Here is an 18,548-nt window from a genome sequence, read left to right on the forward strand (position 1 = left end):
CTGACTCATCGATCTAGACAATTTTTGGGTTGGTAAAATCCAACATGTTGGATTTCCCCCATTTCCCGATCCTCACATCATAGAGTTGAAATTCCATTATATAACCTAGATTTATGAGCTCCATAATATTATAATTGTATCTAAGGGGTTATCAATTATTGCTGTATTTTTCACCAGGTGAAAAATCTGCAATTTTTGGCCATTTGTAGGAAGAATTAACTTAAAATCACCCTTATTCAATGCCAGTGCTGATTTTTGGGCTGTTCGAAAAATCTGATATGGGTAAACCATGCGGATCTGCAAATTAGCTGCCATTCCACTTGTTTTTGACCCCTTTTAGTTGAATTTGTGGGCATTTTCAGCCAATTTTAGACTCTTGCTTTCATCATTATGATGTCATATAAATATGAATTATGTGTCTAATATCAGTAGAGCAACATGTGAAGCAGTTTATATACTTTAGACTAAAATGTGTACTTTTTTAAGGCCCAAATGCTTGATTAAGCAAATGCACATTTTGGGTCAACTAAGGCTACCAATAGAACTTCTACTCTTACATAACAGTCTTGTTATTCAACTACTATTGCCTAAAACTTCTGTACCTAATTAAACTTATCTAATAAATTATGTTTTTGAAATAATTTTAATAATATCGTACACACCGCATTCTGCATCATTTCTGCATTACGCAAAGCTATTTAGGTAACTTAAAAGTGACTCACCTTCTGGGTTTCTCTGCTGAATCTCTAGCTGGACAGGTTGTTGTTTGGTCTCAGGTTGGTGGTGAAGCACAGCGGATGATGGGATTGAGTTTTCCATCTGTTTCCCTGGGAGGACCTCTGGAGATTTGGGTACCTGGATCTCAATTCGTTTGGCATTAGATTCTTCTACTCTTCTCTGAGGCAGCTCAGGAATCTTAGAGCCTGGAGATTCTCCACGGAGCTCATGAGGCTTGCCCAAAGTGATCTCTGCTCTTCTTGGAATGGGCTCTGGAGGTTTATGTCCTGGTAGCTCTGCTCTCTTCAAACCAAACCTTGACATTGCTGGAGCAGAATTTTCGACCTGTTTGGACGAAATGTCGATGGAGATCTCTGTTCGTCTTGACATGGGTTCTGGGTGCCGGGATCCAGTTAACTCAATTCGTCTTAGTGAAGATTTGGGGGATCTTTGACCACCAATGTCTGCATGTCTCAGGAGTCCCTCTGCATTTCTGGGGCTTGGTTCCTGGAATTTCTGGGCAGCAGATGTTGCACCTCTTAACAATAGGTTTGGCGTTCTGCGGGGTTGGACGGAGGGGTTCAAAGATTGGTCAACCTCCTCGACCTCAAAAGACCTCTTCAATGCTAAAAGAATCAGAACATCAGCATTTATATTATGAACAAATTCATTTATGATACATGAGCATATATATTGTTTATCCATGACACCCTTCATTTTGACACATTTACTACCAATATTTATATTTTAAGTTACAGTTCTTCCCATCTGGTTAAACTATTTATATAAAAGTAGAATAAAATATTTTGGTCTGTAAATACCAAACTCATAACAGTTCCATTTTTGTAAATTTTCAGTTATCATAAACATGTCAATTGATACAATATTCTGAAAACTAGTGAAAGTAAAGTTCAATGAAATTGCAACATACTTGGTGGACACTTTTCCTTTATCATAAACAATCCAGGATTAATAGCTAAACATTTAAGATGGAGATTCTACACAGGTCTTTTTTTAATTTTCTTCTTAGCACTGCCTCTGCATCAATCACCAATTTCCTTCGCACTGGGTATGACATATAGTACTTTTCTACATAAGAGTAAATACCTTTTATATGGACATTGCAAATGCCTGTTATAAATGTAGACTTGTATGTTGTCTTATCTACCAAAGAGGATTTTGAAGTACATTTTTAAAACTCTTCAGCATAATGATCTCAGTGCTTCGTGTTATCATAAAACTGTGGAGTTTATGAAGTACTTCAGAACACTGTAGCAATGTTGAAATTAATGCAAAATGAAGTGAATATTTGCCAGAAAGTTCATGTCCACTCGTTATCAAGTGTCAAATTACAATTTCTTGGTTTTAAGAACATATACGGGAGGATTCAAATGTATTTGGGCACCCAAAGTAATGAGTACCATTCAGAACATTTCAATTGTTGCCCTGACTATGCACCCATTACTTTTTAAGCACATAAATCAATGGGGTTTAGCTTCAAACATTGGCTAATCCAGTCTAAGGTCCTGTTTGGTGCACCCAAATTCCCATATAGGAGTCTAAACCACAGCCTTTACACACACCTTTCCTTGATGCCACAGGTTGCAGTGATAAGAAATGTCTCTCTCACAGCTAATGAACACAAGAATGAAGCAACAATTGAATTGCTCTATTTTGCTCTCCTTAGTGGTAGCAGTGGGGGAAAACAATTGAATCACCCCCATAGAATGCTTAAAATGATTGCCCTGGTGTGTAAGGGAGTAAAAGGTAAATTATTAAGTTATTTTTTTCCTTCACCATCAGCTCTACACTATACCACAGAGAGTAGTGGGGAGGAAAGAAACAACTTATCTTTACTTATTAACTTATTTACTTATTTATTTATTAACTTATCTTAACTTTATTCCTCCCCACTGTACTTTATCACTCTCTAGGGTGCACCTCCACTCAAAAACCAGATACAGTAGTATGTATTATTTTTCATAGAGTGGATTTCAATATACTGTACCAAGAAAGCTAATTTAACCTGACATTCAGTGTTTCTTGTGCATAGGCAAAACTCCGCTTCCCCTTTCCTCAAACAGATACTACACCACAGAGAGGTAAGGACTCCCAGATGCAATTAATCCACAACCATTTGTGCAAAAGTTTACTTTTCTGTGAAAAGCTAACAAAATATACAGTACTTTATTTCCAATAAAGATATAAGTGATACCACTATTTGCAAAGTTAACATATACAAAATGCAACAATATCACAACCTCCTAATAATTTAATAAAACAATGCACTCTCATTTTTAAATGCAGGATTTAAAGTGGGGGGAACTAGTTACACCTCCATCACAGCTCTGCAAAGTAATTCCAACAGAAAAAAAACATCCCAGCTAATTACATTTCTGGCATGGCGCATGTAAGTAAGTAAGTTTTATTTATATAGCGCACTTTCTCCAACAGGACTCAATAAGCTTTACAGACATTAAAAATAATGCACATACTGTAATACAAAGGGTTGTCAGAACGAGCAACAATGGCAGTACAGATATACATCACACATACAGATATGCACTAGATGCATTCTAATGAGGAACATGGGCAACATATATTTACTGTGCTGTACAGCACCCAGGCAGCCATTCCGCGGCGCCACATGGTGATTCCACCAGCCAGATAGTCAGACAAGTAAAACAGTACAGATATAGGACACGTACAGATATATGCTAGATGTACTCTATTGAGCGACACGGAAACAGGGAACATATATTTACTGAGCTATGCAGCACCCAGGCAGCCATTCAGCGGCGCCACATGGTGATTGCACCAGCCAAATAGGTAGCCAGTAACAGTACAGATATATATATATATATATATACTAGATGTATCCCGATGAGGCACACGGACAACATATATTTACTGAGCTATGCAGCACCCAGGCAGCCATTCAGTGGCGCCACATGGTGATTGCACCAGCCAGATAGGTAGACAAGTAAAACAGTACAGATATAGGACACAAACAGATATATGCTAGATGTATTCTGATGGGGCACACAGTGTATTAAGACAGTGGTAAGGTCAATAAAAATTAGATTTCACATGTTTCAGGGAGCAGCAGATGATCTTTGTGGCAATAATGGAGCAAGGTGGTCCAGACGCGCGAGTGGATGATATAGTCAGAAGGGTATACAGAGCAAGTATGTAGATGAATGCAGTTCTTAGCAGAAGAGTTGGCTGACAGGTTAGTCTCCATTGTTCTTCTTATGTTTCCCTTCTGTTTAACTCCTGTATAACTCCAGCTTCGATATAACTATTGTTATGTGATGTCATGCTGTCATTGCTGCTAAAAGGGAAGAAGAGCCACTAAGAGGAGCAGGCTATAAGCATGCTGAAGACAAGGGACCTCTTTCTGACAAATTCCTTCTTAGAGGGACAAAACCATGTGCACTGCAGGGGGGGCAGATGTAACATGTGCAGAGAGAATTAGATTTGGGTGGGGTTTTACTTCAAAGTGAGATCTATAGTGCAGTGTAAAAATAAACCAGTCAGTATTTACCCTGCACAGAAACAAAATACTGTAACTCACCCAAATCTAATTCTCTCTGCACATTTTACAACTGCCTCCCCCCCCCCCCTGCAGTGCACATGGTTTTGTCCATCTAAGAAGGATTTTGTCCAAAAGAGTGAACTAGAATAAGGCCCACTGTCCACACAGAATTATATGTTGCTTATCATATATTGAATATACTCCATTGTTTCCTTTTTTCCTTTTTGTTAGGTATACAGTATGATGACAATAATACATTTTCATACATTATTGTTGTGTGTTAGCACAATAACATACTGTAGGCCACCATATGCTCATTTATTTATTTCATTGATTTGGTGTGTTAGGTGATACTCCTTTGCTCTTTGGTTTAGTTGCTGTTCCACAGCACAGCGAGGGTCTATCATTTCTGTTTTTGAGAAGTCCTTTTTTTGTTTTGTATTATTGTCTATTCATTATTTAAAATGCAACGACCTGCGTCTAATGAAAAAATTATCCACATATGACATTAACCCATATGTCAATTTTTCTAAATTATATTGTTATTATAATTGTTACTGTATGTCCCTGCTTTTGCTCTGTTGCTAATGGTGTCATTAGGTAGACTTCCTGTTTCTTTATAGTGAATCATAGCAGACTGCAGTTATAGTGATGAATTTGGTCCCCCTTCAGGCTTCTGAGCTATCTAAAAAATTATTAGCATGCTCACTGAAGTCTTTTCTATAGTATAACTATAACAACAACACAATATTAATCGTAATAATAATAATACTAATTATAAACCTGGTCATTCGCTTATCGTGGCCCATTAACGATAATAGCAAAAGCAACACTGGCAGAAGTACTTAATTGACAGGGGCTGCTGTCATTGGAAAGCAGATCCAGCTGGGGGGGCAGGTGTTTGTGGTGGCCAGGCACATGGGGGGTGTGGTGGTGGATGTGGCAGTGCCTTGCACGTCATTGCTTGCTTTTAGTGCAGAGGGCAACAGGAGTCAGTACTGAACCCTGTAGCAGATACATGGACTAGCCTTCCCTTTAATGAGGAGTGGATTTGTGCTGAGCAGCTTACCTCATTCACATTTACTGGCGCAGAGACCATCAGTGGATTCAACACATGGAGAGACTGCAGCACCATAACCAAATTCTACCTAGTTAGTACTACTCTCTGTGGCATTGGTGTAGTGTAGGAGTAGCCAATTGTGCTGGTCTAAGAGAATGAGTTCTAGAGTAGAGGAGCAGCATGGCCATCGCTCCGCCGTCACCTTCCCGCTGTTGCTTCCTTCCCTGCATGCATCGGCAAGTGTGTAAGCACCCCTTCAGGTTCCTGCCGCCACCAATATTGGCGTCAGCAGGGATCGTGTAGTGTGTAGGGGGCTTTTGAAGGACAAAGCTGTATCAGTGGTAAAAATAATGAATCATGAGTAAGTGGAAACAAGCCAAAAGTTACAAGCAGGCAAACACAACTGTTGGTGCACAAGTAGAGAATGAAATGACAGCTTTCCTATTGCAAAGATTGGCAATAGTAAAGGCCTTAAGGTTCCCACACATAATAAAAATATTGAAACAATATGGATGTTTTCGACCAATTATTTAAAAACTTTCCATGTGTGGGCATGATCACGATCCAATGCGAGTGTCCGCCTGCCATTCATTGCACCTGATTATCCCTTCAGCAGGTGGAAAGATGAACGGCACTCTGTGCAGTGTGTAGGCATAATCAACGATGTGGCAATGATGTGGTATATGGTTTTCAGTCCTCAAGGTGCCCATACACGGAGCGATGTGCTCTGTATTTTTTTTAACTAGATCGCATCTAGTACAAAAAGCATGTGGTGTGCTACAGCAGCATGCTTTTTGCATTAGATGCAATGCGATCTAGTACAAAAAGTACGGGCTGAATATACTTTTTGTGCTGTGCGATGTGATGTGCGCAGGAGGGGCAGAACGATGGTTATGCTGCATGGCCGTAGTTAACAAGGACTCCCCCATCCATACATGTTCAGATGACACTCTAGAGGAGCCCCTGTCTGGGCGATATTGTTCACAATATCGTTGAGTGTGCATGGGGTTTTAAACCATCTAAAGATGTTGTTAGCTTGGTTTGGTCAATGGGGTCAAGCAAATGCTTTCTTTGGTCTTCTCGATTCAAAACACCTGGTCTTTAGCCAACATGTGCATACAACACTTTTTCATTTTACTGATGGTATTAGAAAGGCAATAAAGGCAAATCTCCCTCACCAAGGAGGGTGTTGGTATTTCATTATGTACCACAGCAATAAGCAACAATTCATAATAATAGTTACCGCTGTGATTGGTAAATAAGCCCCTTACTCGCTAAAAGTACCATATATATTCGAGTATAAGTCGACCCGAATATAAGCCGAGGCACCTAATTTTACAACAAAAAACTGGTAAAAACTTATTGACTCAAGTGGGACCCTCACTCGAGTATAAGCCGAGGGGGCTTCTTCAGCAAAAAACTGTTCTGAAAAAGTAGTCTTATACTTGAGTATATATGGTATTTCCTCTGTAAGTTCTCATTGCTTGTACTCGGAGATTCACCTATAGCAATAGCAACCCATCTCTTTATATAACAATTTATACATAAACAATTATTTGTGACATCAGGGATCAGAAGAAAAGTTACCAGAATTCTGCCACAAAACAGTTAAAGAATTAGCATTTTCAGATATTGTTTTCCCTTTGCTGACAAAGAAAAACCACATCCTACGCCCAGATGTAACTAGCCGCTGTGTTCTCCTGTTCATTCACCAAAAGTAGTCAGGAAACGGTTAAAGCAAAGCCCAGAATCAGCAAATCTATTTCAAGGACAGAAAAAGGCACAGAAGGCCAAATGCAATAAAAATTGCTGTTATGTTATGGATTGAACAGATTTTTGGGGAAGTATGGTGAATTATTGGAAAACCTAGTACGGAATGTTGAGAACACATCTTTGGGTCAAGATGCCAGGTCAGCCATATAAAATGGAACACATATGAGATGCATGTGCTTCACTGAAATGAGGATAGATTCATGCAGTTGGATATTTGTAGTGACGCAGGTGTATTTTATATCTCTCAATTTGCACAGCCAACCTGGCAACCACATACACAGAGCAGGCAGACTGCAATCACTGATCTGGAGTATTGTGCTTTTCAGATTCACATAATATTTGGCAGCACTGCATAGTGGAAAAGTATGACCGATAGAGGTTGTAATGTGCATAGAATGACAGGAGGTAAAATAATAAGCATAATTAACAATTTCCCCTTCCCACGTACTTTGATCAATTTATTCACGAAATATGGATTCCTCTGCAGGGAGGGTGGGCTAGATAAAATGTTATGAAAAAATTTAAATATAAATGAATATAGATGAAATAGTGAAATTAGTAAAGCACTGAGTAAAGGTACATCATAGTCTCATTATCAGCCTTTCCATAGACGCAAACCACTACTCTCTGTGAGTCTTTTAGGGGAGTTCTCCCTCACTCCTGACTATGCCACCTTCCTGGGCACCATCAGGACCCCATTGTCCAATGCAAGTAATTGCCAAATTTTACAGCTCACACAATATGCACAATCTTGTTAGGGCCTGACTAAAGGTTCCATGTGCCTTAGTCTAATACACATGTAGCTCCCATTGTAATGCTGCTAAACACACGTGTATGCAGGACTGGTGCAAGGCATCACAGCGCCCCAGGTGTGTGTGTGTTTGTGTGTGGGGGGGGGGCACCCCACCGCTCACCCACTCCACAAGAGGGTGGAGATTTTCCGCTGCCTAGACGCTCCATGTGGGGTGTGGGGGATTTGCGACCAGCCCCATCACTCACCTGCTCTACTGGGGGGGGGGGGGGAGTTGCAGCCACCACCGCGTCGCTCCACGAGGGGTGTTGCCGGCGCTGCTCACCTGGCTCCAAGGGGGACGAGGGCGTCCGATGCTGACCTGCTCCCAAGTGCCGCCCTCCAGTGGCTGATGCCCCCAGGCAATGTAAATATCCCCCCCAGGCTATATAGTGGTGGCGCCAGCACTGCGTGTATGGGCACTCAGAGACTTACCAGTCATACTGCCAATGAGCATGTAACAAAGGTTATACAATGAGCATGTAGGATCTAATGCTTGTGGTGTGTGAAGGTGACTTTGGCTTTAGACTCTACAACTTGTACTGTAGCACAATGTACTTAAAGTAATGGTTCCAGCACTAAATTACATTGACACAGCCATCTTAAGAACTTTACCCTCACAGTACATCGGGATGGGTGATAGCTTACAAGGCTGGATTAAATTAGGTCTTAATTGTATTCCTCGACTGTCACCTGCATGCCCCCCCCCCCCCCCCAGTCCTGTCACCCTATTGCTTAATCATGCACTGCATCCGGCAGATATTGTATGCTATGTAGCACTAACTTTTATTTTAATTTATTATGTTGCCAATTTATTAAATTATATAAAACATATTTTTCATCAGTAACAAAATTTGAGTTATGGGTCAGATTGACATACTGTACGTTCCGTACTCAGACACACTGATTTCTGAGTATATAATTGCATGATGTCATGTGATCAGATTAATGGAGAGATTAATAGCAAAATAATCAACATGATTAATTTCTTCTTGGCGATATATAAGTCAGAACGCCAGAGCTAAACACATAAGCAGACATTTATGTAATGGATGTAATGGTTACATTGACATCTCTGAAGACTTAAAGAAAACCTGAAAGCGTTGATGTGCACATAAATCATTTATTCTAAGAAAAAGAAGCAAGTGAACATTACAAATATTATTTTTCTTATTAATTCCCTTCAAGACTTCAATCAATGCACACTTCATAAGCTTTATTATTTCTGTTAGGTAAGCCAATTACAACAAATCTAAAACAGATACCATACACTGAAGTTACCACAAGTATGCATCTAAAGCTGGCCATACACCTGAACAATGAGCACACGATCCGCACAATTCCAATGGGTAGTGTGACACATCGTGCGCATCTGTGCACATGATGCGCTGTCCCGCAGGTTGAGAGGTCGGCCCTCAGATCAGAAGTGCTGCACCATTGTGGTCATAAGCAGATTGTATGTGCTTTTAAAGAACATACGATCGCTCTTTCGACTGCACTTACGACCTGCATTTGACCATGTCGTATACAGGTCGTTCTGATGTATGGCCAGCTTTAACTTGAGATACACAAAATACTTATTTTTGCAACCCATCTTGGATTTGTTGCTGTCCCTAAAGCTATACCCATTCTGGCATGCACCTGGCACTGACCATGTACAGACCAAGAGACACTTGGTGGTTAGCTCAGGTTAGGTATGTGTGGACAAGATTGTGCAACCTACAAAGTAGCACTGTGGGGTGAAGAGTGGATCAAAAGACAATTAGCCAGATGCACTAAGCTTTTAAAGTGATAAAATGAAGAGTGCTAAAAAGCCAGCCAATCAGCTCCTACCTGCCATGTCACATAATGTGTTTGAAAAATGTCAGACAGGAGCTGATTGGTTGGTTGTTTATCACTTTCCATTTTATCACTTTTGAAGCTTAATGCATCTGGCCCAATATGTGAAAGGGACAGACCAGACAAAGGTCCTATTTTTGAGATGGTAGAATTGCTACTATAAGTACCTGTCTAGGTACTGCCAGTACATGGGATTGCCTTCTGTTCTGACTGAATATGCAAGGGCCCTCCCGGTCAAGGTAACGGATGAACCAGTGAGTTATGAGATATGTAATATGAATGTATCTGATTCAAATAGTTGATCTAGTTAGTATCTATGCAGGGAAATCAGTAATAACTTACTACCATACTAACAGAAACTCACCAAACATTTCACAAAGAACTGTCTGTTACTGTATTTGAGAAATATATATTCATCTATGGGTGTATTTATCAAATAATTTTTGCGGCATATCCCCCAAAAATTAACATGAAGAGAACACAGCGGATATCTCCGTTATCTGACCTGGTTCCTCATTTTCCATCAGTAGAAGCAACCATAGTCCTGGCAGTTAATCTTATCTTCAGAAGGTGGAAGTTGCCTTAGCCAATGAACTATAGATTGCTAAAATTACCAGGAGAGTGCACTGCAGGCACTCTCCTGGCAATGGCCACCACATATGAATGTTTAGCAAATCAGGCATGCACAGAAGTGGAATGATTGCATCATAGGGACGGGACTGCCCTCAGAGCATCTGTCTCTATATGTGTATTTTAATACATTCATCAAGTGGTACATCATTTTACTGCAGTGAACAGCAGTGATAATTATAATTATTATGTCAGATAACTGTTTGGTCAGTCTATTCTGTTTAGTTTTCAACTTATTCTTTTATAGAAATATAAAAGATTTTGGGGAATGTTTGCCTACCGCACATGCGCAGAAGCCACTTTACATGTTCTTCTACTTGCCTGGTCTGTCCTTCGGTGAAATAAGGCTTTTTCATTTGGGAACTGGATAGTGACAAATAACTAGTAGGTGTGTATCAAATGCTCCATGTAATACCGCTTTCAGACCTCAAATGCCGGGTTGCACCCGGGATTAGGACACGGGTCCCATCCCCGGAGCAACACGGCATTTGCGGTCTGAAAGCTCAGCGTCTGACCCGGCTTATTGCCGGGTCGATGACTTCACAAAGGCAGCGCTTGGAGCTGACAGCATTGCCTCCTCAATACTGAGAAGGGAAATCGGGACGCTTGACCCAGGCACCCGTTCACACTGCACTTGACACGGGATAGAGCTGTGTTTAACCCTGGTCGGGACCAGGGTTGAACTCCCGTTGGCTCGACCCGAGGTGGCCCTTTCAGTCCGCACCTCGACCCGTGTTGGTACCGCAAGGACACGGCAATAACCCTGGTCTAGCATTAGGTGTGGTCTGAAAGTGGTATGAGTTGTACGTACAAGGATGAAAGGCCTGTTTCTGAACTCTTGCATTTAGCATGGGATTAGTGCAATTACCTGACACAATTGCGGCGGGCAAAGTTATATAGGCAGCACAGGTTTCTGCTTTTACTTGCATTAGTTGAATAGATACTCACAATTGCCCAAAAGTAGTAAATCTTTTTTTTTTTTGCAGCTCCTCACAATCACAGACAATTTGAGCTTGATTCATGTTTGCACAAAATGGATGAATTTCACGCATTGGAGAGAATACCAGCAGATGGCGCATATGTTGCCGATGTGACCCCGCAAGACCTGAGAATGTCACTATATACACTGACACAAACATGAATGTGTAAGTGAGCATACATACAGTAAGCAGCATTACACAATAAGCAACATATCTGTTCCATCAAGGTAATTACCAAATGAAGGGTGCAGGAGGCAGGAGTTACTTGTTTTTTTTTAAATAAATGAATGCAAGCAGCTACGGTAGGAGGAGGACTAAACAATAAATATTGTTATGATCCTTGGCAGTCATTCTTGCTTTTTTTATTAAAGAAAGTAAAACGCTATTTCATCACTAAATTGAAAACGGAAATAATTTTTCTGTTTTTTTATTTTTTATTTTTTTACAACAAAGTTACATTCAACGCCCTTCATCTCAATTCCATTTATTAGGAGACAAGTTTATCAAAGCTTTCCATCTCTGTAATAGGAAATAAGTGTTTCCTTAATCTGACACTTGTTTGAAATACAAACCCATACTGCCTTTTTTTAGGGGGCCTTGAACTTTAACCTTTCCTCCAGTCTGTTTTGTAGTCAGCTGTAAGTTGTTAGTGTTTTACATAGAGAATTTTTGGCCTCCGCGTCAATCCCACAATAATAAAATCTCTTATCAGTGGCCAGATGTTCTGCAGTCTTCCTATGACAAATGTACAATAGGGGTGGAGACTGGGAGGTATCCTGTCACCCCCCCCCCCCCTCATTTTCTAACTTTTATATACATAGGAAAAGCTTAAGAACTAGCTGTTGTTGTGGCTGTCAGTGTTCCATGCAGCTGCATAACAGTTACATTATAAAAGCTGTAACCACTGCAAAGGTTTCAATAATTTCTGACATTATGGACCTTACTTAGATCCATTCGCTCCCCTGCGCGCTCAGGGCAGCGATGGTCAGCAACTGCACAAGCACATACATTTTTATGCACATGCCTCTTTGTGCGAGTGGGCGTGGCAAATTGCTTATTTGCCGGCCCGTTTTCACCTAGCAGTGCGGACGGGGGGCGTGGGGCAACGGTGAGGGGTCGCGCCTATGGGTACAGCCAGCATTTCATGGGCGTCCCCAGGAAAAGGCTGGGCGTTCCCATGTAAATGCGCCTGTGATGCGGGCACGGGGGGCGGGCAGCTGACATCAGCGGATGTCAGCTGCCCGCCTTCTTCCCGTACAGAGAGCCCGCAGATCTAAGACACTGGAGAGATGCAAATTTCACAGCTTTGCGCATCAACTACAATCATCCCCTATATTTCTCCAGAAAGATCTTTAAAAGCTAATTACTGTATGTTTAAATAAATCAATCCCATTATTGTGTCTGGGGAAAATGTCTTTAGCATTTACAAAGCAATTGTGCTGCCTGATGTATTTAATTTAAAACATATCCATTATTAAACATGTAGTGGTATTTAATAGTGGAGTCCCCCTCCTCTTTTTGAGGTCCTTTCGAGTGTTGCCCTACCACACTGTGCCATCATTTACCATAGCATCACATATAAAATGCAATCTACCACCCAGGATCGCATTGCAATATGCAATCTCATTGGGGGGCTGTATGTTCCTGCTGATTCGAGGACAGGGGCTCTGAAAGGATCTCATCCCTGCCATCTACTGTGCAGGGTGCCAGGGAGTCTGCACATCCGTGGTCACAGCTGAACCCCAGCTCACCCCGCTGACCGCACTGCCCCACCAGCAGTGCGGTAAGTAGCCCATAGGCTACAATGGGCTACCACCATCTCAGAATGGTGGTAGCTCCGGGTTCTGATACGATACTGCATGATATTGATACTTTGAGCAGCATTGCATTCCCCATAGGAACCAATGGGGGATGTGGCTGCAAGCAGGGTAGGAGGGATTGCAGCAGGTATCGAAGATTCCTTGTGTGGTTTCTTCCAGATACATGCTCTCTGTACTTATTATTTGTGGATAAACCCTGAAAGGGGTGTTTTCATGAAATTAGCAGCAAATATTTACTGTTTTATTGAGAATAAATAAAATGGTATCAATCAATAGAGTTCTGAGGAAGGCTGGGACAGTGGGACGGCAGAAAAACATTTATAAGACAAATCTAGTCAAAAGCAGTCAACTAGACTGTATATAAAAGTTGTGTAGTACAATATCCTATGCTTTACTTTCCTTACTACTCCCTAATACCATTATTATTATGCTTTATATTTAATGTTCTATCTATCTCTCTATCTAGATCTTTGACATGCACCAAATTTTCGATGTAGCTATTGGGGGTTTTCAATCCTCACGACTGTCAGTACGTCCCTACAGTTGTGATCCTGGCCCATTTTCGGAGGCTCACCTGGGCGTCGGCCTCCTCTAGCATCCTCAAAAATGTTCTGATGTTAGGGGGCGGCCATTTTTTGTGGGTCATTTTCATTAACAAGCCTGCCAGGAGGAGTGCCGCCCGGGACCGCAGACAAGAGACAAGTAGATCTGCAGGTCCCAGTGGCGGCTGCGAGCAGAGGGGTAAGTAGCAAGGTTGGAGGTGGCCTTTATTTTAGGGGGGCGCCCAAATCATAATTACGCCACTGGTGATGCCCAGGAGGTGGTGCTGAAAGCACTGACAAATGAATGCATAAAATTGTCCCACAAGGCCATCGGCCCTTCTGGCATTTGCCAGAAGTGCACGGTGGCCAGTCCAGCCCTGGTTGGGAGGTATGCAAACAGTACTGTGTGACACACTGGTTAACAGTCTACATATGGAGAGGATGATAAAAGTTAATACCTGTTTGCAAAATAGAAATGTCTGTGAAATATTCTACAAATATTCTACAAAAGAAGGAAAGTCCTTATTACTGTACTCTGTGCACCTTACAAGTTTGCTTAACAAATCTTATTTTGCACCACTCCAGAAATATGTGTAGAATTTCCAATACACATGAACAATATACATTTTGCATTGCACCTCCATGAGGGTTTTGTGCTGCACAATAATGAACAACAAGGCTTTAAGAGAGTTCTGTGACCTGTGCCTCCCCACACGATACAAAGCCAAAGATGAGGCACAGGCAAGTGTACCTAGAAGAATTGATGCTGTTTTGAAGGCAAAGGGTGATCACACCAAATATTGATATGATTTGGATTCCTCCTCTGTTCATTCACTTGCATTGTGTTAATTGATAAAATAAATAAACTATTAACACTTTTATTCCTGAAAACATTTTACTTTACAGCATTTTATCCACATCTGACTAAAATTTTTGAAAAGTATTGCAAAGCTAATGACCTTCAGAATAGATTAATGTTTACTTAGATAGGCTCGAACACTTTTTGGACTGATGCAGTGAACTGCTAAATCAAAAACTGAATTTTTTGGCGGCAAACACAAAAGATCCATTTGTAGAAAAACAGGTGAAGCAGATGCAGAGAACACCTTGCCAATGGTTAGATGTAGGAGTTCATTTGTGCTTTGGGGTTGAGTGGCAGCCAGCAGCACAGGAAATCTTGTCTGGGTAAAAGGAAGAAATTATTTTACTGCATCATCAAATCCTAGAAGATAGTAACCCCGAGTCAGTGAAGAAACTGACAAATGGTTGGATATTTCAGCAAAGAAAACAATTCAAAACATATCTCCAAATCAACCATAAAGGACTTACAGAAAAGAAAGATTAATGTTTTGGAAGAAACTTGAGTCTCCCCAGACTTTAATATTGTTGAACATCTGTGGAGAGTTCTCAAAAAAGCAGTGCATGCACGAAGACAAGAATATTTGTGAACTAGAAGAGCTCCGCAAGAAAGAACCAGCGAGGAAAACATTCCTAAAGCATAATATACAGTATACTGTGTATACACACACAAACAAACAAACAAACAAACACACACACACACACATATACTGTATATACATACTTGCCTACTTTTGAAAACTAGTTTCAGGGAGATAGATTATAGCTGTTAAAAGAATTTTGCACAGCGCCCATTGAGGGGCATGTCATGCTCCACCCAAAGGGCGTGTCTAGTTCCATATATGGAAAGATTGTGAAAAGCGATTGTGAACGTGGCACCTATAAGCGTGGGTGTGTACTGCTACATCTGAGAGGAATATTTAAAAATTACTTATATCCAAATGTAGATGAGCCCCAAAGCAGTTAGTAGGAGCTACTATACTTTGTAAAATGCTGGGAAATGGTGCTGATGATTTAATGTAAATGTATCTATCTCTCTTTCCTTTCTTACCCCAAAAATATAACAGTGTAATGTGGGCTAGGTGAAATGAGGCATATTGCTAGACTAATGAGGGAGAGAGGGAGATTGCTGCTATTTCAGGGAGTCTCCTGCAGAATGCAGGAGGGTAGGCAACTATGTGTATATATATTGTACATATAACTTTATTTGCTTATATATAAGCAAGTTCTTATCTTGAGTATAACATTTGCCACAATACAGGAATGTAACTTTATTGTTCCCACTGGCAACTTACATTGTAATTATAGTGGTGATGGGTGCACAGTGGCGACGTCACTGGAAGTGCGGGGATCCGTGGAGAGCATATAAAAGGTGAGCTTTTGTGTGTAATCTCGCTCATATGAAAATCGTGAAACAATCACCTGCAGAAAATAGCCGCTTTCCCAAGCTATACATGATGTGTAACTTGGGAAAGGATCACTCTAGAGGGCATACCGTATTTATCAATCATGTTTAAAACTTTAAAACGTTGTTTTCATAGAAATGAAGAATGTCTTTATTTTGTCAAAATACTTTTGAGGGAGAGTTTAAAAAAAATCTCTATGTTTTAGAATTCTTATCCGGCCGAATGCGGGTTGCATTTCCTATACCTCTAATGTGAAATAATACCAGTCCGGATTTGTAAAGCTCAATATGACATGATTATATACAGTATATCATTATTATCTTATAATTATATGGTACACAAGGGTTCTGCAGCACTTAAAGTTCATAAACCATACTTTCCAACATTGACATTAAGCTAATCGCCCATAAATGGTCCGTGGACTCTGAAAAAGGGTGTGTGGTCCTGAGCAATGCTGAGAGATGACCACAAGTCACGTCCTCATTTTGGTCACTATGGGGGCTTGGCCAGCGCTCTGTGAACTGCTGGCCATGCCCCGATCACCTCTGTCTCCCATTAAAAGATGCTATGAGCAACCAACTGCCCCCCCCCCCCACTGCAGGACACTGTTGCCTGCAATTTGGACAGTCCCCCCAAAAATAGGACTGTTACACAAAAATCAGGACAGTTGGTGGGTATGCATAAACATCATTGCTGCATCAGGGGTCAGGACATTTAAATAGTCATCACGGTGGCACAAATGGCACAAATCAAGGGCTAGATGTCGTTGGAGGGAGTATGGAGTAGAAAATGGTTTAGTAGAGGGAAAGTAATCATGAAGGAATGTAATCATGTACAAGTACTTGACACAGGTGCATATCAGACTAATCTACTCTCCTGGAAACTCCTGATGTTTTGGGCTTCCCCTGGACCCCTGTAGGAGTGAATGACCTAATGATGTGGAAAGCACTGCCACCCTCACAGTGATCAGCTACATCTTCTTCTCGAGCTTGTTCTGTTGTCAGCAACTATGGCGCATATAGAGCTCTAAGGGGAAAATTGACTAAGATGTGTATTCTACTTCACATGTAATGTTGCTATGGGCAACCAATCACATCCTGTCTACTCTCTTCTACATGGTGCTAATAAAATAAGAAGTAGATTCTGATTGGTTGCCCATAGCAACATCAAATGTGAAGTAGAATACACATCTTAGTAAATTTCCCCCTATAAGTGCAGATATCAAATCAAACACAAAATAATTCTGGCTGCATTTTCTTGTCAAATAATGAATTGTTAGAAAACAAAACATATAAATATCTTTTAGAAGAACAACAGAGTGAACATGGTGTAGTATGTATATAGCAAACTAATCTATCAATAATGCCTGTGCTTATTTTTTTGTAACTAAACCTTTGTTGGATTGGTTCAGGCTTTACTTCCTCCCATGTTGTTTTGCGGCTACTGGGTTGTGCATTTGGCATACTTTGAGGGGGTTAAGTATGACTCCCCAAAGGTCAGGATCCCAATGGTCAGTACACCGACATTAGAATTCATGCTGCTGTTATCCCAAGGGAGGGGAGGGTGCAAAAAAGACCCTCACAGGCTCGCTGTGCTCACTACGCTGCGGGCTTGGTGGCTCGCTTGGTTTGCCAACAGGGATAATAGCTCCTGTTTGACCGGATTGTGACGGTTAGGTAGTTGCACAGTCAGGATTTTGGCCTCGGCATTGTGACCGCTGGAATCCTGACTGTCCGGCACACACTATGAGGAGAAAGTTGATCTGGGAAAACTTTAGCTGGCTTAAGCTGGGTACACACTGACCAATATATTGTATGTTTGATCATTCACAGACATTATGCATTGGACATGCAGCACAGTAGATGCCTGATACATCTGCAGATATATTGTCGCAACTGGCTGTTTGTAATGTGTTCAGTAAACCAGGGTAGACAAATTCATATGCCTGTCAAGCTGTAACAAAAGGATGACATATCTCGCGACCGTTTGGGAAGTGTATATACTTGCCTAAATTGACCTCTTTGTAGACAGATCCATTGGTTAGTGCAGTGGTTCCCAAACTGCGTGCCTAGGAACGCTGGGATTCCTCGGGATGTTTGGGTGGGGGTCCACGACCAAAACAAATTATTTATGGTCAAAGTGATAGGCAAAACCAGTGCTCGTGGCTGCCAATCATAAAATGTATGGACAATTAGAACCACAGCTATGTTCCCCACCACATAACTAAACCTGAGGGTGACAGTTAAGCACAAATTAATGTATTATTTTATTTATCCATTTATCCATTTAACAAACTATTTGACTAGGGTTGCCTTGAACAAAGCTGATATTCTAGGACGCACTGGTCAAAAAAAGTTGGGAACCACTGGAGTTTTAAAGTTATCAGTCTTTATTTGGTTTTATATTGTGAGCAGAATATTATAATTTTTTCCTAAAGTTATCAGCAATATCTTGGCGTTCTCATTCTGACCCACTGATTTGCCTTGAAAACATAAGGAGCATAATGGCCACCACAAAAGTTAAGTACTTTTCTTGGGGACTTGAGATATAATTGTAATACAGTAGAGGGCATTGTGGGGAATAAAATGTAATACT

At 41.0% G+C, this 18,548-nt stretch overlaps 1 protein-coding gene and 1 long non-coding RNA gene across 4 annotated transcripts in view; one reads left to right on the top strand and one right to left on the bottom strand.

Moving 5' to 3' along the window:
• LOC146008508 (uncharacterized) overlaps positions 1–11,634 on the top strand; it is a 54,174-nt gene extending 42,540 nt beyond the window's left edge. Inside the window, exon 3 of the long non-coding RNA XR_014444524.1 lies at positions 11,334–11,634. This is a non-coding gene — a long non-coding RNA (uncharacterized LOC146008508). The remainder of the gene's footprint in view (positions 1–11,333) is intronic.
• SEPTIN9 (septin 9) overlaps positions 1–18,548 on the bottom strand; it is a 207,456-nt gene that overhangs the window by 94,969 nt on the left and 93,939 nt on the right. For all 3 annotated transcript variants that reach the window (XM_083147870.1, XM_083147873.1, XM_083147872.1), the window contains one exon: positions 723–1,343. In XM_083147870.1, coding sequence (XP_083003996.1) covers positions 723–1,343 — 621 coding nt within the window. The remainder of the gene's footprint in view (positions 1–722; positions 1,344–18,548) is intronic.

The sequence above is a fragment of the Crinia signifera genome, chromosome 6, assembly GCF_055691185.1.
Source record: "Crinia signifera chromosome 6, ASM5569118v1, whole genome shotgun sequence".
NCBI lineage: Eukaryota > Metazoa > Chordata > Amphibia > Anura > Myobatrachidae > Crinia > Crinia signifera.